The sequence below is a fragment of the Ammospiza nelsoni genome, chromosome 4, assembly GCF_027579445.1.
Source record: "Ammospiza nelsoni isolate bAmmNel1 chromosome 4, bAmmNel1.pri, whole genome shotgun sequence".
In the NCBI taxonomy this organism is placed as follows: Eukaryota; Metazoa; Chordata; class Aves; order Passeriformes; family Passerellidae; genus Ammospiza; species Ammospiza nelsoni.
This window is the reverse complement of record NC_080636.1, coordinates 4,004,796-4,023,596: the sequence shown is the minus strand read 5'-3', so window position 1 is coordinate 4,023,596 and position 18,801 is coordinate 4,004,796. Positions and strand designations below refer to the sequence as shown.

Below are 18,801 nucleotides of genomic sequence, written 5' to 3'. Positions count from 1 at the left end.
GAATTATGTTGGTCAAAGGCATGGAAAAAGCATCTTTCAAACAGAGTTGATAGCAGTCAGTTCAGCTGTGGGCAAAGTCCTGCAGCCTCCAGCAGTAGATACAGTTTCACTTAAGCAACTTTCCTGTCAGCTAATTGTTTAGCTGTTAATTTCATTAGCAGTCCTGTCTGATGCTTTCTCCCTATCTCACATGTGAGAATTGTACTTCAGGCAGTGAACAAAAAGGTTATTGCAGACAGTCTCTGACAATAATTTCATCTTTCATTTTGACTTAAGGCAAAGACTTGTTGAAGTTATTACTGGGGAATGGTGTCCTTTTCACTTTGATTAAGACACAAGGTTGCAATCCCAGCATCTGTCACATCAGGAGCTGCTCAGTCCTGCTGCATTTAGGGCTGGAAGTGGAGGTGCAGTGCAGGTGGTTCATCTCACAGCATGTTGCACTGGGCTTGTCTCCTCCATCTATTCTTACATCTGTGACTTTTCCTGCACAGTTACTGTGCATTAAGATTTAAGGAATTCCTCAGGGTTTTCAGGTCCCTGGTTGGTAAGATCCTGGCAATAATATCCTGTGTGGTCTGACTGTGCTCCAGGTTTTGTGTGGGACTTTGCACGTTATGGACAGCAAAGGTTTGACAAACAGGGACAGAAAACATGTGACTTCTCAGTCCCAAACTGATGATGCTGCTGCTGCCTTCTGGAAAAAAGGCTGTTGTTCAATGCAAAGAGAGTTGTTGTGCTTAGTGAAAATAAATGTAGTGAAGACTGTGCAAGACATCAGATATTGTCCCCTGCCTGTATAAGAATATTCATCCTTTTTCTCCTCAGGTAAAGTCTTTTCCACTTTCAGTGATGGTGCAGGAGCCGTGCATGTGTGTGGGAGATGTGTAGCCATAGTAGCGTGTTCTGTTCGTAATTATGTGTGGAAAAACAGCCTTTTTGGGGAATTCTCTCTTTCTTATTTTAGGAAACTAAATGAAAACTTTGACTTATGAGGACACAGAGCCTGAAACAATTGTATTACTCATTTTCTAAGTCACTGCTTAGCTGTTGAAGGAGATTTATTCACACCTAATGGTGCATTAAAGATGATATTCCCTAGCCTTCAGGGAAAAAGATGATATTCCCTAACCTCTAGAGAAAGTCAAAATTTATAGCTGGTGATGGTGGGATGATTGTGAATTTACCTTTATGTTTTACAAGCAATATTAGCAGACTAGTGAAACCATGTCATGAGTTAAAAGGTGGTGGAGAAAAAAAACATTGCTTTTTATGGTGGCACTGTATTACTTCTGCAAGGGAAAGGAACTTTGTATATTCTAATGAAAATAATTTTACAGAATATTTATTTTACAGTCTCAGTCATAATAATAATTTTGTATTTGGTGGGAAGTGCTTACTAAACCATGCATTATCTGCCAAGATGATGACTCTGTATTAAAAATAAGTTTACATTTTTTTCCATTATTTTAACACTTCTCAGCCCTCATTATTTCAGATTTTGGAATCAGTGTTCTGTGGCTTAGAGCTTCAAATAACTGCAGTGTGAATAATTTGAACATTTTCTCAGTCAAAATATCATCACATGGAATAGAAATAATTATTCTACCTATTTGAAGCACAGCCATTGTGTTTAACTAGGTCTTTTTGATAATTGTATGCCTCTATTCACTGGGGGGTTGTGTAGAGTCACCTGTGAGTTACTAGCAGCAAAGTTTTGAAGATAGTTGTCATTTATTGCTTCCCAGAGATAATTTATGTAGAAATAAGGAGAGCTCACAAATCTGTTCCTTAGTAGATTTTTCCTTTAAAGTCCTATTTGAAGTTGATTGATGACAAAAGAATGTGTTTAATGCCTTGTTGCTTTGTCCTTTCACTTCCATGTTTCTGCTTTACTCTTAGATAATTTAAAAATAGGTGTTCCTGGTCTTACTAGTAATTTATTATTAAAATTTGTCATATATTTTATGCTCATGAAGTATCTCTGAGTCCTTAATGAAAATGGGGGTGCACAGTTTATTTCCCCCTCATGATATTTAGCCAAATTTATGCAAATCGCATAGATAAATATTTGAAGAACTTACTTTGAACTCTGAAAAGGCTCTGTTTTCACTCAAGAAATGGCAGTTTTGATCTGGTAAGCTCTCATCTCCTCTGGTTATGGAGGGAGTGCTTTGCTGGCACGTGTTAAACTGTGGGATGGATTTATCTGGTGTCCTCCCCACAGCCCTCATGGTGTGCAGCAGAGACAGGACCTCCACATCAAACTGGAGTGTGGTGGGGAGGTAGATAAAAAGAGAATGAAACTATTGAGTGAGAAGAAATGCAATGAGAAAGACCAGGAAACTGTGCTGGAATAAAACTGAGATGAAGATAGATGACATCGATACTGGTGTGTGTTTGGTAACTGCAAAGGGGTAAAAATATTTGTAGATGTAAAAATATATATTTATATCTAGAAATAAAAAAAGGAATAATTTTGTTCAGGGAAGGGACTGAAGTTGGGGAAGGGTCTGGAGCACCAGGAGAGGCTGAGGGAGCTGGGAAGGGGCTCAGCCTGGAGCAAAGGAGGCTTGGGGGGACCTTGTGGCTCTGCACAGCTCCTGACAGGAGGGGACAGCCGGGGGGGTCGGGCTGTGCTCCAGGGAACAGGGGAAACAGCCTCAGCTGTGCCAGGGAAGTTTAGATTGGATATCAGAGATGTTTCCTTCACCCAGAGGCTTGTCCAGCCCTGGCACAGCTGCCCAGGGCAGTGTTGGATTCCCCAAGCCTGGGGGAATTTAAAAGCCGTGGGGATGTGGCACTTGGGGACAGGGGTTGTTGGTGGCCTTGGCAGGGCTGGAGTTGGACTGGATGACCCAAGAGAGCTTTTCCAATCCAAACAATTCTGCCATTCCATGATAGTCTGTAGCACAGCAGGGGCTGCACACAGGTTGTTGGGGAATGTGTTCTCCATCATGGAATAGAGAGGGGGCAGTGACAGGCAAAAATAGGATTTACTGGGCATTTGGGATCTCTGGTGAGTAGGAGGGTGCCTGCTCTCAGAATATGGACTGGAATTACAATTCCTGAGGAGTGGAGCTGTGTCAGTGGGATGTGCTGACAACACCTCGGAAGTGCTAATCACAGTGGAAATTCAGATTCTAGGGGGTTCAGACCTACAGTGGTTTACATTTTAAGCAATTCTAAATAATTTCCTTTAGATTTGGATATGAAAAATGAGGGCAATCATTCTTGTACAGTGCTGGGAGGGTGGGTGTAATGGTGTTGTAAATATAAAGCTGTTTACTATGCATGCACCATAACTCCATAAAGGGATTATTCCTGTGTTTGAAGCAGGGCTTGAATTATTTGCAATAAAATTAAATAGAATTTATAAATCATCTGATTTGGAGAGGGGAGGAGAAGATATCTAAAGGAAAAAAGGACCAAAACCCCTTTCCTCCACTGACGCCGAAAGCAGATATCTGTTGTTTTCTGTATTGCTCCAGAAAGAACTGATGAGACGGCTTAGCTGACTTTTCTCTGTCTTTTGTGTTTGTGTGTGCAAGTTCTGCCTCTAGCAATGGAATAAAATGATATTTTGTTTGTTAAAAGAAATATACAGTGCTTAGTTTTCATATATGTTAATCCAAACAGGCAAGCCCTGTGCTGATGTTGTTTTATCTGATGTTTTACAATTTTTTATCTTTTTTAATGTTGGATTTATTGTTTCTCTAAATTTTGTCTTTAAAGTTGCAGTGTTGGTCCTTGTTACATCTTCAGCTGCTGAGCCTGTGTGTCACTCCTTTACTCTCTGACTTCTGAGTATGAAAATAATTTGGTTTATAAAGGAATTTAAAGGAAAAGGAAGGGAAGTGGTCACAGAGTTCAGGTAGCATTTGGACAATGCTCTCAGGCACAGGGTGAGACTCCTGGTGTTGTCCTGGGAAGGGCCTGGACTTGGACTGGTTGATCCATGTGGGTCCCTTCCAACTCAGGCATGGTTCTATGATTTAATATGATTCAGAATTAAAAGAGGTGGTTAAAATGATTTTTAGTACTTGAGGTACTTATGTATTTGGGATAGGTCCCAGGGTACTGAAATAGTACTTTTTTTTTGTCATGAACAGCATTTGAACTGAGAAATTACAGGCAGAGTAACTCAATCTTTAATGAATTGTTGAACAGAGCAAGTCAACTATCTTGGAGATGACTACATGAGATGAGAAAGTCTCTGGTGACACTGGTCACTGTCCTCCAGGCTGTTAAATGCAGCTCATAATTAATAAATGGGCTATCATATTTTGTGAATACATTAATGCTCCTTAAGGAATATTTTGCATGGCTAGAGAATGCAGTGCACCTTAAATGGAGTGAAAGATCTAATAAGTGTGTAATGAGGGGAAAACATTACAGAGAGACTGAAAAGACAAAGTATCTGGGTATAGCAATGGCAAAGACTGCTTTTTTTTTTGGTAATAAAATCAGGAGCTGTCAAAATGTGGCAGGAATGTAGCAGACAGAAAAAATGCTGTGTCATTAAGTGACTACCTTTAAAATGTTCCTTTTTGGACAAATAACTGCTAGATGATCTGAGAATGGATTTTTGCAGAACATTTATGGAATTGCAATTTGTTTGTAAATGTGTTCTTCAGAGAAGTGATTTGTGATGCTGCAGAGAACAGGACAAAATGTCAGCTTTGAAAGGAGAATTGAAATGTGTTTGTTTTGCCACTCAAATTCATAAGAAACAATTGCAAAAATATTCCTGCACATATGACAGCAATTTGAAACCAGACTTGTTGAGCTTGAGTAGCTCTTGCCCAGGCAAATGTCAATTTCTGTATAATAGCAGCTCTGTATTGAATTTAACTAGGAATACACTGGGGAAAGTGTGCTGCAAATTCAGATAAACTCAGGTATGGATTTGGATGAAATATGGAAGAATCTCAGAATGGTTTGGGTAGGAATGGACATTAAAGATAAACCCCCTGCCATGAGCAGGAACACTTTCCACTGTCACAGGTTTCTCCAAGCCCTGTCCAACCTGACATTCTCCCTTGTCCCATCCCTCCATCACCCTTTCTATATTGGGAAGGAACAATTCCTTCCCAATATCCCATCCATCCCTGCCCTGTGGCAGTGGGAGCCATTCCCTGTGTCCTGTCCCTCCATCCCTTGTCCCCAGTCCCTCTCCAGCTCTCCTGGAGCCCCTTTAGGCCCTGCAAGGGGCTCTGAGCTCTCCCTGGAGCCTTCTCCAGGTGAGCACCCCCAGCTCTCCCAGCCTGGCTCCAGAACAGAGGGGCTCCAGCCCTCTCATCAACTTTGTGGGTCTCATCTAGACTCACTCTCCCAAATCCACAAATTTCTTGTGTCAGGAGCCCCAAAATACCATTGGATTTTTTTTTTTTTTTTTTTTTTTTTTTTTTTGTCCCTAGTGCAGCTGAAGTGGCTTTTACACTGCAAAAGTCTCAAGCCAACCATTTCCTGTGTGAAGGCAGCCAGGCTGTACCTCAATGTTTCTAAAACTTCTACGCAATTGTGAGATACTTTGGCACTTTCTGCACTCCTCAGGTCTCCTCTGAGTGGGGAAACATCACACTGGCCATGCTTTGGATATTAAGAAAACAATAACCAACAGCAAAATGTTGCATTTACACTAAACCCAAAAGCTTCACCTGTTTGCAGAGCTGTGTCTGAGGACGCTGAACTGATGTCTCAAATGAGGAACAATCAGAGTAAATTTTGGGGTCCTGATGATGCTGAGGGGCCAAACAAACTTTTCCTTTCAGTTATTGCTGCATGTCCCATTACAAGCCCTTCTGTGTATGTATGGGCTTGTTTATATATTACTGAAGAAAGGGTCAGCTCCAGAATACAAAGGATGGCACTGGAAATGTCAGGATTTTGGAAGCAAAAGCATGGCAAAAATGTGATCTCTGTGAAGGGAAGCACCCTGGGTAACTGGATTAGGATCTCATTGCTCTCATTCCCCTTTAGCAGTAGGAATGGTGCTGCTGAGCACTATTTGCTGTATAGGAGCACCATCTAGTGGGTTTATGGTTTATCTTTTCCATGTCTATAATTTTTTTTCCCTCTGAAATGCTCTTGGATAGTAAATAGTATTGTGGAAAGATTTAGCAATCAAACAGTCAAACCTACCTGTTTGGAGTTTATAACAGAATTTTGCTACCACTTTTGGTGGTCGAAAGAGCCTTTTGCCAACACACCAACTGCTGCCTGTGCTTCCCTATCAAAATACATGTAACCTGTTTGCAGCAGGCCACTTTATTTGCAAAGGAATTTTTGTAATCAACCCTCAAGCACAAATTTGTTAGACATACTAAAAACACAGAAAAGAAACACACTTTAAACACCTAATTGTCATTTCTTTAAGGAAATGTGTTTTTGTAGCAGTACAGTTTGTAGCCATGATATTTCCTGAAAAATCCTTTTCTTTAGGATTTTTGCTCCTGAGAAGCTGAGAGGCCTCAGGAAAAAAAAGTAAACACTGGTTATCTTCTGCTGTGGAATGCAACAGGTGCATCTGTGATTGGTCTCATGTGGTTGTTTCTAATTAATGGCCAATCACAGTCAGCTGGCTCCAACTCTCTGTCAGAGAACAAGCTTTTGTTATCATTCCTTCTTTTTCTATTCTTAGCCAGCCTTCTGATGAAATCCTTTCTTCTATTCTTTTAGTAGAGTTTTATTATAATATATATAATAAAATAATAAATCAAGCCTTCTGAAACATGGAGTCAGGTCCTTGTCTCTTCCCTCATCCTGAGATCCCTGTGAACACGGTCACAACAGTTATTGCATTATTATTCAAATTTTTGCATGTTTCTTAATTTCTTGTTAATGTAAGTATGAATATCTGAAGTGCTAAATCAAAAACATAATAAAGTTTCTTTCAGGTTACTTATAATAGCTCAAAAAGAGCACTTAGTGAAATGTTCTAATTAGACTGCACTTGCTACTATTTTGCCTGTGTTTATTTAGCACCTCTGAGATGCTTCTGTAGCTGAGGTATGTGAGAAGTGAACACCTGCACTATTTCAGAGAAGCAGCATCTCCAGTTACATTTGGAGAGCAGTCAGGAGAGGGGGCTGGGAAGGTGGGGCTGCTGCTTCTGCTGGTGCTTGTGCCCTCCTGCCTGAGGGGTGCTCGTGAAGCTGCTGCGGGTGCATCCAGCCTGGTGTGCCAGAGGGGAAGGTCAGAGAATCACAGCTGGTTTGGCTTGGAAAGGAACTGAAAGACCATCTTGTTCCACCCTCTGCCATGGCAGGGACACCTTTCAGTATCCCAGGTTACTCCAAGCCCTGTCCAACCTGGCCTTAGACTCTTCCAGGGACAGGGAAGCCACCAACACCCTCACAGTAAAGAATTTCTTCCCAATACCCCATCTAACCCAGCCATTCCCCCGTCCTGTAACTCCATGCCCTTGTCCAAATCCCTCTCCAGCTCTCCTGAAGCCCCTGTGAATTATTTCTGTGTTGTTTCATCACTCCAGAGCAGCTCATTGAAAGCTGCAGTTTAGCATTGCACTGTCACACTCTTCCAGCTGTATGGTGTGTCTGTGTAACACAGCATTGTGGCAGGTAGGAACATTTGATTTATTGCTAAAAAGGAGATCAGCAGCCTTATTAGCATTGCAGGAGACTGGACAAAAGTGCAGAAATCCAACCTGTGAGCACACAGCATTTATTTTTGCAGTAGCGCTGGTGCTTCTGACAAAGAAATTCATCAAACACTCTTATTTATATGGTCTTGTCTCCAAGTTACTCAGAAAAACTAGGTTCCTCAGTATATCATATGCTTCCTTCTACTCAAAGGCAGTTTTTCCTGCTGCCTTGTGGTTGTGGCATTGTTTATCTAAAACATCTATCACATTTTGCAGTGGAATTTTCCTTGAAAGTTGCATTTTCCTTGTGCTAAGGGCAGTTGTGTATTCACTGTCTCAGGAAGCAATAAAAACCCTGTGGATGTACATCCTGGGGTGACTTTATGATACTTGTATGTGGCCAGCAGGAGCAGGGAGGTCATTTTTCCCCTGTACTTGGCATTGGTGAGGTCACACCCTGAGTGCTGTGCCCAGTTCTGGCCCCTCAGTTTGGGGAGGACTTTGAGATGTTTGAGCCCATCCAGAGGAGGCAGCGAGGCTGGAGAGGGGCTGGGAACACAAACCCTGTGAGGAACAATGGGGGAGCTGGGGGTGCTCAGCCTGGAGAAAAGGAGGCTCAGGGGTGCCCCCATCACTCTGCACAGCTGCTGAAAGGTGCCTGTGCTCAGCTGGGGCTGGGTTCTGTCTGCAGCAGCACTGACACACCCAGAGCACACAGCCTCGAGCTGTGTCAAAGGAAATACAGGCTGGATAGCAGGGAAAAGTTTTTTACATAAGGAGTGGTGAAGTTCTGGAATGGCTGCCCAGGGAGGTGGTGCAGTCCCCATCCCTGGGTGTGTTTAACAAAGCCTGGATGTGGCACTGGGTGCCAGGGTTTAGTTGAGGTGCTGGGGCTGGGTTGGACTCGATGATCTTGAAGGTCTCTTCCAACCTGGTCATTCTGTGAATACTGTGAATTTTGTGTATCCCCCATTGTTCCGTTTATGCTGGCTATTAAGTTCTGCACCTTGAAGTGTGCAGTTTGTTTGCAGAAACTGCACCAGGTTCCCCTGCATTCCTTCTCATGAGCTCCATTGTCTGCAGCACAGACAGCAGGACATAGCTTTCCTTTGCTTTTAGTTAGTTTTTTTTAACTAGATGAAGCAAAAAGTTCCCCAGACTGTAGCTTTTCTTTTTCTTGAAACTGGTCAGCCTTGTCCTGAACTGAAAACCCAAAAAACCACCAAAAGTTCAAAGCTGTGGCCCACTGAGGCCCAGGGCATGACATTTTCCAGCACAGGAGGAAATAATAAGAGACTGAATGAGGCGAGCTACACCCCACAACAAGGACTCTCTCTGAATTTGCCACCTCTTCAGAACAATGAGAGATTCCATTGTTTAATGCTGTTCATTTTTCCATGTTTGTGGACACTTTGCTTGTTAAATAAACAGTTTTTTCCACTTTTCTTAAAGCAGATTTATGTCCTTGAACCCATGAGGAGAGAAGCTGCTTGAATTTGCTTTCTAGAGGGTCCCCTTTGGAGGCTTCCTCCCAAATTTGCCCTAAACCAGGACAATGTAGCTCTTGGTGAACATGGTGGTGGTGGCTTTATGGTTGATGGTCTTAGAGGTCATTCCCAACCTTGACCATTCTGTGATTCTGTGATTCTAAATCTTCAAGAACCATGTTAGCAAATGGTCTCTGCCCTGAAGGTTTCACATTCCAAGCAGATGAATTAATGTGTTTAACGAATAAATGAGGCAGAGGTTGCTGAAATTTCCTGAAGACTTTCTATGCGCAGAAACCAGAGGATGAGCAGATTTTTCATGAGCAATAAGGCAATTTCACATAATAATGAAGTCATTTAATTGGAAAATGCAGGCAATGATACAGTAATTCTAGGGTTTTTGGAGTTGTAAAATTGTTTTAAATTATTAATGTAACATTTTGCTTTTGCTTTCCATTATATTTCTAATATAGACTGTGAGAGGTTTTTTGGCATGGTTGAAAATGAGATTCTAATGCAGATTGATGTCACAAAGTTTCAATAATGATGTGCTCTCTGATTATACAATACATTTATGGAGGGTATATGGCTATTTTCAATTTTTTTAGTTGAAGTATGAAAAATTTTTCCATTATTTTACATTTCTGAAGTGGTGTCCTCTAGTTTATTAGTGTATGAGATAGTTTATTGCCTTCTGAACAAGAGAAAGTTGGTTTAGAGCAGTACTTAGTATGAAGAGGTTTATTTTCAAAAGTCTCTAATATTTATTACAACATGGCAACTTCTCTGTAAACACACCTTGGTATAATTTAAGGAAAAAAGAAGAGTTGAAGAGAAAATAGTTAACTATAAGAAGATTATATCACAAGTTCTGCCAGTTTTCAAACAAATCTTCAATCATGTTAAAATTAATTTTCTTGGATTTTGTTTCAGCAACTGCAGCCAAAAATGATGTATGTTTACAGTCATCTGAACATTTATAAAGAGGTTTGAAACACTTAATTATAAGGAGTGAATTATGGTATCAGTCCTTGATTTATGGCTCTAATCTTAGTTAACTAATTAGAAATGTAAAGTGTTCCAGTTCATTTACATTATCTTTCATTAAGTGGCTTTTAAGAAGTGATGGGAAATTGCAACTTTTAAAGAAATCTATTTAGCCTGCCAACTATTTTTTCTGCTTTTCCAAAGTACATTATTTCCTTGTTAATATATATGTAATAGTTTTATAGGTGTCAATACCATAGTCTGAAGTTGAATTTTGGCACCAGGTTCTCTTTGAAGAAGAATAATAGCTTTTGTAAGCAAGAAATTGCATTTCTTTGGTTACTGAAGATCAGGAGCTGTCATGGAGCTGGTTCTCATCCTGTCTCCTTTTTCCCAAAATTCCAAAACCTGTTTTCCTTGTGACATATTTGAGAAAGAGTTTAAAATAAACATCTAGACCGTCTTTTATTTATAACCACCCATCAGAAAGTAACTACATCATTATTTTTTATATTTTAAGCAAAACTGAGGTTCATAGTGTTGGGATGAGGTGCAACTGGCACAAGGTGATTCTGAGAAAATTCTGGATATTGGGAAGGATAAAAGTCACCCATGGGTGATCACCCTTGAAGTTGATCAGGCATTCAAACAGTAGACAGAGAGGTTTGGAAAATCTCCAAAATGGAATTCTGATCTTGACTGGATGAACCCTTGAGCAACCTGGCTTGATGTTAAAGTTGTCTGTGTTTTAAAGAAATGTTTGAAGTATAACTTCCAGGAGTTCATTCCAACCTAAATTACTCTGTAATTCTGAATTGTCATGAACGGATATCCCAAACAAATATTTAATAATATTTAAGCCTAAAAATGAATTATAAATAAAAAGTTTTATGGGATATGGATAAAAAAATATTGAGTACAACTGAGTGACTTTTATTTTTAATGAGCCAAATTTTGATCATCATAAATATTTCTCCTTATTTACAAATACCACAGAAGTATATTCCTGTTTTACAGTTCAAAGTGAGGAAAGCTGGCTTGAGTTAATTATGCATCCTCTGTGCTGCACAATTTATTATTTAAAATCTAAATACTATTTGTATGTAGTCTGTAAAGAAATTCTTGAATTTATTAATGGAGTACAACATATCTGCTTGTGAAAATGTTGAGTTGGGTTTCAGGATTTAGACATACTGGAGATATTTGATCTGTAGGTTGTTCATCTTCAAGGCTCGAAAAGTATGGAAGAATGCACAGAGTCCCAGATGGGTCAGGCTGGAAGGGACCACAGAGGTCACCTGGTCCCAGCTCCCTGCTCAGGCAGGGCCATCCACAGCACAGGGCACAGGGTTGTGTCCAGATATCTCTGGAATATCCCCACTGAGGAGACTCCACAGTCTCTCTGGACAATCTGTTCGGTGCTCTCAGTAAAGTTCTTCCTCAGGTTCAGGTGGAACTCCCCGGGCTCAGTCCCTGCCCCTTCCTCTGGTGCCATTGCTGGGCCCTGGAGCAGAGCCTGGGCCCTTTCCTGCCCTTCCCTGCACCCAGGGACAGCCAGGGACACTCAGGAACACCCAGGGACAGCCAGGGACAGCCAGGGACACCCAGGGACACCCAGGGACAGCCAGGGACAGCCAGGGACACCCAGGGACAGCCAGGGACAGACAGGGACACCCAGGGACACCCAGGGACAGCCAGGGACAGACAGGGACACCCAGGGACACCCAGGGACAGACAGGGACACCCAGGGACACCCAGGGACAGCCAGGGCTTAGTGCCCCTCTCAGCTGGGGCTCCTTTCCAGGCTGAACAGCCCCAGCTCCCTCAGCCTTCTCTGGGCCAGGAGATGCTTCAGTCCCTTCATCACCTTTGCAGATTCCACTTACTCTGCTCCAGAAGCTCCAGGTCTTTCCTGTTCTAAGGAGCCCAGAACTGGACAGGGTTCTCCAAATGTGACCTCACAAAGTTGAGCAGAGGGGCAGGATCCCCTCCCTGCACTGCTGGAAATGCTCTACCTAAAGCACCTCAGGATGCCATTGGTGTTCTTGGCTACCAGGATGCACTGCTGGCTCAGGGACAGCTTGTTGTCCATGGAGGCATCCAGGTCCTTCTCCCAGAGCTGCTCCATCAGGCCACCCCCAGGTCCCCCATGCCTGTGCAGGTCCATGGCATTTGCATATGCAAATAGATCTGCCCATGCATGTTTCCATGCCAGGTTGGTTTTGGATCTCACAGAAGAACTTGAGTGCAGGGTCTTCAAATATAAGGAGCTAAATGTGATTCATGACTTGCTGAGAGGTGTAAGATCTGTCTGAAAGTTTCTGTGTAGGTAGAGAACCTTACACCTATGGCTGTGAGGAAGAGGAGGGAAAGGGAGGCATTTCTGGGAGGACTGGTTAGGGATCTGAAACAAGCAGCTATTCTTTTCAATAGTTTTTTCTTGCTAATTCATAAGTGGCTTATATAGTTCATTTGGTGCAGTCATAGTCCTGCTACTGCCACGTGAAATATGAGGTTGTGAAAATGAATTTATACAGCTGATTTCTTAAATCCCAAGCATTACCCTTTGGCTCAAAAGCTCCATTACATAAATATGCACAGGCCTAACTCTTGGAGAAGTCATTTCTAATTTAGGTGCTTGTAAAACTGCTCTGCTTACTGCTGTGAAACACAGACCCCAGAAGATACATGTGAGACATTATTTCACATTCTGGCTAATGTAGCATTTTTTCTGCCAAGTCAGCAGTTTCTGGAGCTGGAACAATATGTTATCTGGTTAAAATTCTTCTATTTTTCCTTTTATTAAATAGTGGATTTTCATAAATTCCTTGTGTTTATTACTATTTAACTGCTGAGGATTCAGTGAAGTTAGAGATTTCTCAGAGGTTCCTTTCTCGGTATAATAGTGAGAGTTATGGGGTCTGTGTGTGAACTAGAAGTGCTATTGAGAAATAAGATCTTTTCTAAGAGCCTTGTACTGCTAAAATTAAGAAAGTATTCAAGTGGAGTTTGTCTTTAGGTTTGAATAAATCCATTTGAGCATTTTCTGATTAATAATAAACAGAAACAATTTTCAGTGCTAAAGGCACATGTTGATCATGTGTTCACGTTCCTAAATTTTAATGTACATTTTTGATACACTGTGCTGGTTTTGTTAGTTTTTTTTTTTTTATTTTTCAAATTACTTGCATTGTTTGGCTTGCACTTGCTGATTGCTCTTGGATATTAAAGAAATAGACTAATCATAAAGTTATCAGAACATTGTGAAAATTAAAATGGCTCATTAACAAATCATATGTGCTTTAAAATAGGTGTGATTATTAGAAATCAGAATGCTTTTACATTTTTCATTCCTATTTCATGATTATTTTCTTTTTTAAAGCTCAAATAACAAGTGCACAGCTTAAAGGGCATTTTTAGTCCATATGCAATTAGGAGACTTCTTTGCATGATTCCAACAAAAGGTTCCTGAATTACACGGTGTTGTAAATGTGCCTGAGAGCAAGAGCAGGTGATTATTGCTTTTGTATTTCTTACCTTGAACTGCAAAAAGAGAAAAGCAGGTCAAAATATAATCCAGAAGTGACTCAAAACTCATAACTTCACATGAAGTTTTACTGTGAGAAGAGTAGAATCAATGTGGTTTAAACCTATTTGATATTTAGTAATAAGTTTGATTGATACAGTACACAAGTATTTAGTAGTGATTGTAATTTGGAATTAACCTTTCTTTATTAGAAAAGAGTCTTTGAAAATCAGTTCTTTTTCTAGTAGAATAATGATATTTTGCTAACCGGATGACTATTTGACAAACTGAAGGTGTTTCCAGACTGTCTTCATATAGTGCTCCCTTTTTAGTTAACTAATCCAGCACTTTTTTCCTGGTGAAAAACCAAAAAAACCTGTTAAAAGATGCTCTACAGAATGGAAGTCAGAGATTTAGTAGTTTTGTGTGTCATTGTCTAGTAATGATTTCCTTACAGTTGTAACTTCCTCAATTTTTTAAATTCGTGTAATATTGAGGGAATATAGTAACATTTCAGCAGTGTAGGCTGCTTATTAAAATAATCAAAATGAAATTATTTACAGAGAACATCCCACTCTATCTTCAGGAATAAAAAAAATTATACCTTGCATATAAATGTCCTGAAGAGCCAAGAAACATTCAGAATATTTGTGGAGAAATAATAACTGCTTTAGCATGGAATGGTTTGGGTTGGAAGGGACCTTAAAGATCATCTTGTTCCAAGACTCTGAAATGGCCAGGGACACCTTCCACTATCTCAGGTTGCTCCAAGCCCTGTCCAGCCTGTCTTTGGAGACTTCCAGGGATCCAGGGGCAGCCACAGCTTCTCTGGGGACAATGGTTATGAATTTTTCTATAAATATATGTAAATATATATTTATATACATGCATACATACATATATATATATTAAAATAAAACATACTGATTTATTTTATTTTACTTTTTTTAATGTGTATGTATATTTCTCTAATATTTACTTTTTCAGGAATTTGGTAAATAATTGCTCCAAGAAAGTTTTGATAATCCTTGCGATCCCTTCCAACCTGGGATTCTGTGATAAATTATTTATAGGAAAGACTAAAAACTCTTCCACTATCGCAGGTTGCTTCAAACCCTGTCCAGCCTGGCCTTGGACTCTTCCAGGGATCCAGGGGCAGCCACAGCTTCTCTGGGTACCAGGGTTGTGAATATATATACACACACACACATATTTCCCTAATATTAGCTTTTTCAGGAATGTGGTAGGTAATTGCTCCAAGAAAGTTTTCATAATCCTTGTGACCTCGTCCAACCTGGTATTCTATGATAAATTTTTCTAGAAAAGACTAGAAAAACCTCTCCAAAGGCACTGAAAATGCCAAAAACACGCGACCGCTCACCATTTTCCCATTTTCCCATTTTCCTTTTTCCTTCCAGAACAAGATCATCCTGGACCCGATGACGTTCAGCGAGGCGCGGTTCCGGCCGTCGCTGGAGGAGCGGCTGGAGAGCATCATCAGCGGGGCGGCGCTCATGGCCGACTCCTCGTGCACGCGCGACGACCGCCGCGAGCGCATCGTGGCCGAGTGCAACGCCGTGCGCCAGGCCCTGCAGGACCTGCTCTCCGAGTACATGAACAACGTAAGTGACAAAGGGCACCTCAGCCCCCCTGAGGCTGCAGCTGCTTTAATGTATCTCACATGCTGTAAGGTGGCTTTGTGCCGAGCTGGTTGAGTTGTTGAAGTTTTGAATGCGTTGCCAACGTTTGACAAGAGTTGGGTATGATCAGAAGCTCATGGGAGGTCGTGTTGTACCTGCCAAGGAACTCAGTGCTCCCCATGAATTTGGCATTAAAGTTTCTTCTCATGTGATAACTAGCCTTTGGAAGTAGAATACTTTTTAAAATGAAAACAATAGTGAGTAATCTAAATGTGATCTCGGTGCTCCCCACGAATTTGGCATTAAAGCTTCTTCTTATGTGATAACTAGCAGTTCTTTTGGAAGTAGAATACTTTTTAAAACAAAAACAATGCTGAGTAATATAAATGTGAAATGGCCCAAGAATGATTTTCTTATTGAACAGGAATATGGGTAATTTTCAGCATGCTTGCCCCTTTGGGATGGTCATTGTGTTTGATTTTTAGGATGTTACCCATAGATATTTACAAGAGATTGAGTTTTTGGTGTGTGGATTAAACCACTGGAGGTTTCACTTTCTGGTGGAGCAATGAAATACTCAGTTGCCATGAGTTCAGCACTAGTGCTGTTCACACAATCTTAAAATCAACTCTCTGGGTAGGGTTTCCAGAGGTGTTGGATTGTTCAACGTGATGTGAACTGGCAGTTCACAAAGGTTAGTGCATAACCTTTGTTCTGCACAAACAGAACTTGTCCCAGGAAATGCTCTCCACCTAGTGTTAAATCTCAGATGTTCTATTGCCATGTCCTTTTGAGGATGTGGGAAAAAGACCAAAGCAACATCAAAAACCTGTTTTAAAATTACAGTATTTGCCAAGATGTGTCAAACTGAGCATCCTCTACTTTGCTGTTTCTTTGGTTGCTCTCAGAGTATCAGATGACACATTTTGATCCCATTTTGCTGGAATCATCATCAAAGTAATCCTGAAGAGGGTGTTCAAGGATAGACCTTTAACGTTGTTATTTTCATTGGTTCTGTAACAGTTGTGAGAGTGATGGAATTCTGTATCAGTAGTGCAAACTTCAGACCTTTATTCACTTCATTTTACAGTTCAGGCTTAAATGTTGCTTTTCAAAGATACTGTTCCATGTAATGGAGTCGCCTCAAGGAATAGCTGTTTGATTGAATTGAAAAGCATTATTTGCCTCTTAGATTTTTGAAATGATGGTTGACAGGTTCTTGTGAAAGCATGAATGAATGTGAAGTTTTGCTGCTGTGTTAGGGGTTAGAAGTTATAAAAGAGAACATTAAATATCAGATGTTGAGGCTGTGGTGGAAAAGAACTTGCTGAGTTTCTTCCTAGAAAATCTTGCTTTGTAGAAGCAATACTGGTCTAATCCTTAAAGGTCTTCTGAAAAAACTTTAAGAATTGATGAGTGGTGGCTTCTCATTTTATTGTGGTGCCTCTTTTTCAGTACACAGAGTTTTGGTAATGATGCAATTTGCCCTTGGACCAGATACATTCTTACTTTATTTCTGACTGCCTTTACAGAGGGAGGAAACCTTTAAATTCCTGCAGGCATTTATGACCACTCTGAAGGTTGCTAATATAATTTCATCATTTTTACTTAAACACATAATGGTGTGAGCAGCTGTTTTTATGGTTTCCACAGTATGGTTTTTATTTAGTTTTTTTCCCCCTTTTTGTGTCCTTCTTAGTCTGAGTTGCACAACCCCTGTAATTTATTTATTTTTCCACCTTATACTGAATGTAGTCAATGTATACTGAAATGTAGTCAACTTAAGTAAGATTTTTTTTATATCTATTGAGTAAACATTATAAAAACTGAATATATACTTAATTTATATAAAATGCAGAACTTCTGATTTAACTAGATCTGATGTGGTAGAATTTTACAATGATAACTTTCAAACTGATGTTAGCAGTTATAAGGGATGGGATTAAGATTAGATATTGCTATGCCTAAATTTAATTTTTTTGTACATAGGGACAGGTAAAGTAGGGGGTGTCAATTCAGTTCTTTAAGGGTGGATGCCATTTTAAGATACCAGGTTAAAAAATTCCAATGCTTCTTTGAGCATTGACTCCTCAATCTGCCCCTCCAAGGAATTTGAATCCTCCATGGGTCAGTTTGTAGCTGCCAGCCAACTTCCCTGCCATGTATGCTCTAGGAATGGACAGATTGCCAGAGTCCTTCCTTCATTGAATCATTTGAGCCTCTGTTGCTTAAGCTCCAGTTATACTTGTCAGAGACCAGATCAATACTGGAGATGAGATCAATAGAGCCAACAGAGCCTGAAGAGCCACTGAGATGACAACTGTTATAATCTAATATGGGCAGGGGTAAATTAAATATCTCTAGACTTCTGTGATAAATTAATTAAATCCCATAGCCAGGACAGAAAGTCAGATCCTGAGCTTGTAGGCAGCTCCTGTTTTCTAAGGGTTGAATTTCATCCATTCTGCCATGGCAGAATTTGCTTTGGTACAAAACTTATTTCCTGGAAACCTGTGGATTGTTTTTCTTGGGTTCTCAAAAGTATGTTCAGTATAACAAGAGATCTCACTTGGAAAGGGTTTTAAAGCTTTCATGAGTTTCAAAAGGGTAAAAGTGAATGGGACACAGCAAACATGGCACAGTCCTAAGTCAGATCAAGGTTGATTTTGCAGAGATGCACATATTTAACATCTTCTGCCTGTGTGGATTTAAACTACTGCAATCCTGCTCTTGCTTTAGAGATTGTGAAATTAATCAGTCATTCATGTTCTGGGGTTTCTTCTGTTAGATGATAGCTGAAAAATGATGACTTTTTTTGGGATGAGTGTTGATCAAATGAGCATACAGCAAAGTAAATACTTTGGTGATATTTAAAGGATGCAGATGAAGGGCAGGGTGTTGGAAATGTGCTGTTCAGTCAATGTTAGTTCAGTCCTTCTCCAGCTTAAAATAGTTCCTTTTCATTCATCTACTTCTATGATTTGGGTTCAGAGGAATGCTTCCTACAAACCTTCAAGAGCTCTTTCTATGAGTTGAAGAAAAAGTAGATGCTTTCAAAATTTTGGCATCCAAAGAAATATCTGAAATTAAAAGGTTGGTAGAAGGAAGGAGAGGGGATAATTTTACTTAGGTAAGGGAAAATGGTGCTGCTTCTGCAGCTGTATTATTTAGTGTTATAAAAGATGTGTTATGGTTTCTGCTTCCTTCTTCTCAGATAAATGTTGATTTGCTCCATTTCCTACCTGTCAATTAATGGTTTTAATTAGTCCCTAGGCTCTTTATGAGTTCTATGAATAATTATATATTTGTATAGCTACTGCATTGACCAGAGCCTCACAGTACCTAAACCCTGTGGAAGGGAGATCCCTGGGAGTTCTCTGCAAGAATTGCTGTGGAGATGAGCTATAAACTGCTTCATTATTCTTTGTATATCCAGAAATATGCATATTCTTCATTTGCCTTATCTGTAACTTTGACAAAATCTTTTCCCAGCTTGATATCTATTATTTCTCTCATGAACTCAACTGAACTTTAGAATCTGTTACTTTTGGGAAG

General features: G+C 40.3%; 1 protein-coding gene across 3 annotated transcripts in view; it reads left to right on the top strand.

Annotated features, from left to right (window-relative positions):
* Positions 1-18,801, top strand: part of CTNNA2 (catenin alpha 2) — a 484,474-nt gene that overhangs the window by 128,245 nt on the left and 337,428 nt on the right. For all 3 annotated transcript variants that reach the window (XM_059470196.1, XM_059470201.1, XM_059470200.1), the window contains exon 7: positions 15,025-15,228. In XM_059470196.1, coding sequence (XP_059326179.1) covers positions 15,025-15,228 — 204 coding nt within the window. The remainder of the gene's footprint in view (positions 1-15,024; positions 15,229-18,801) is intronic.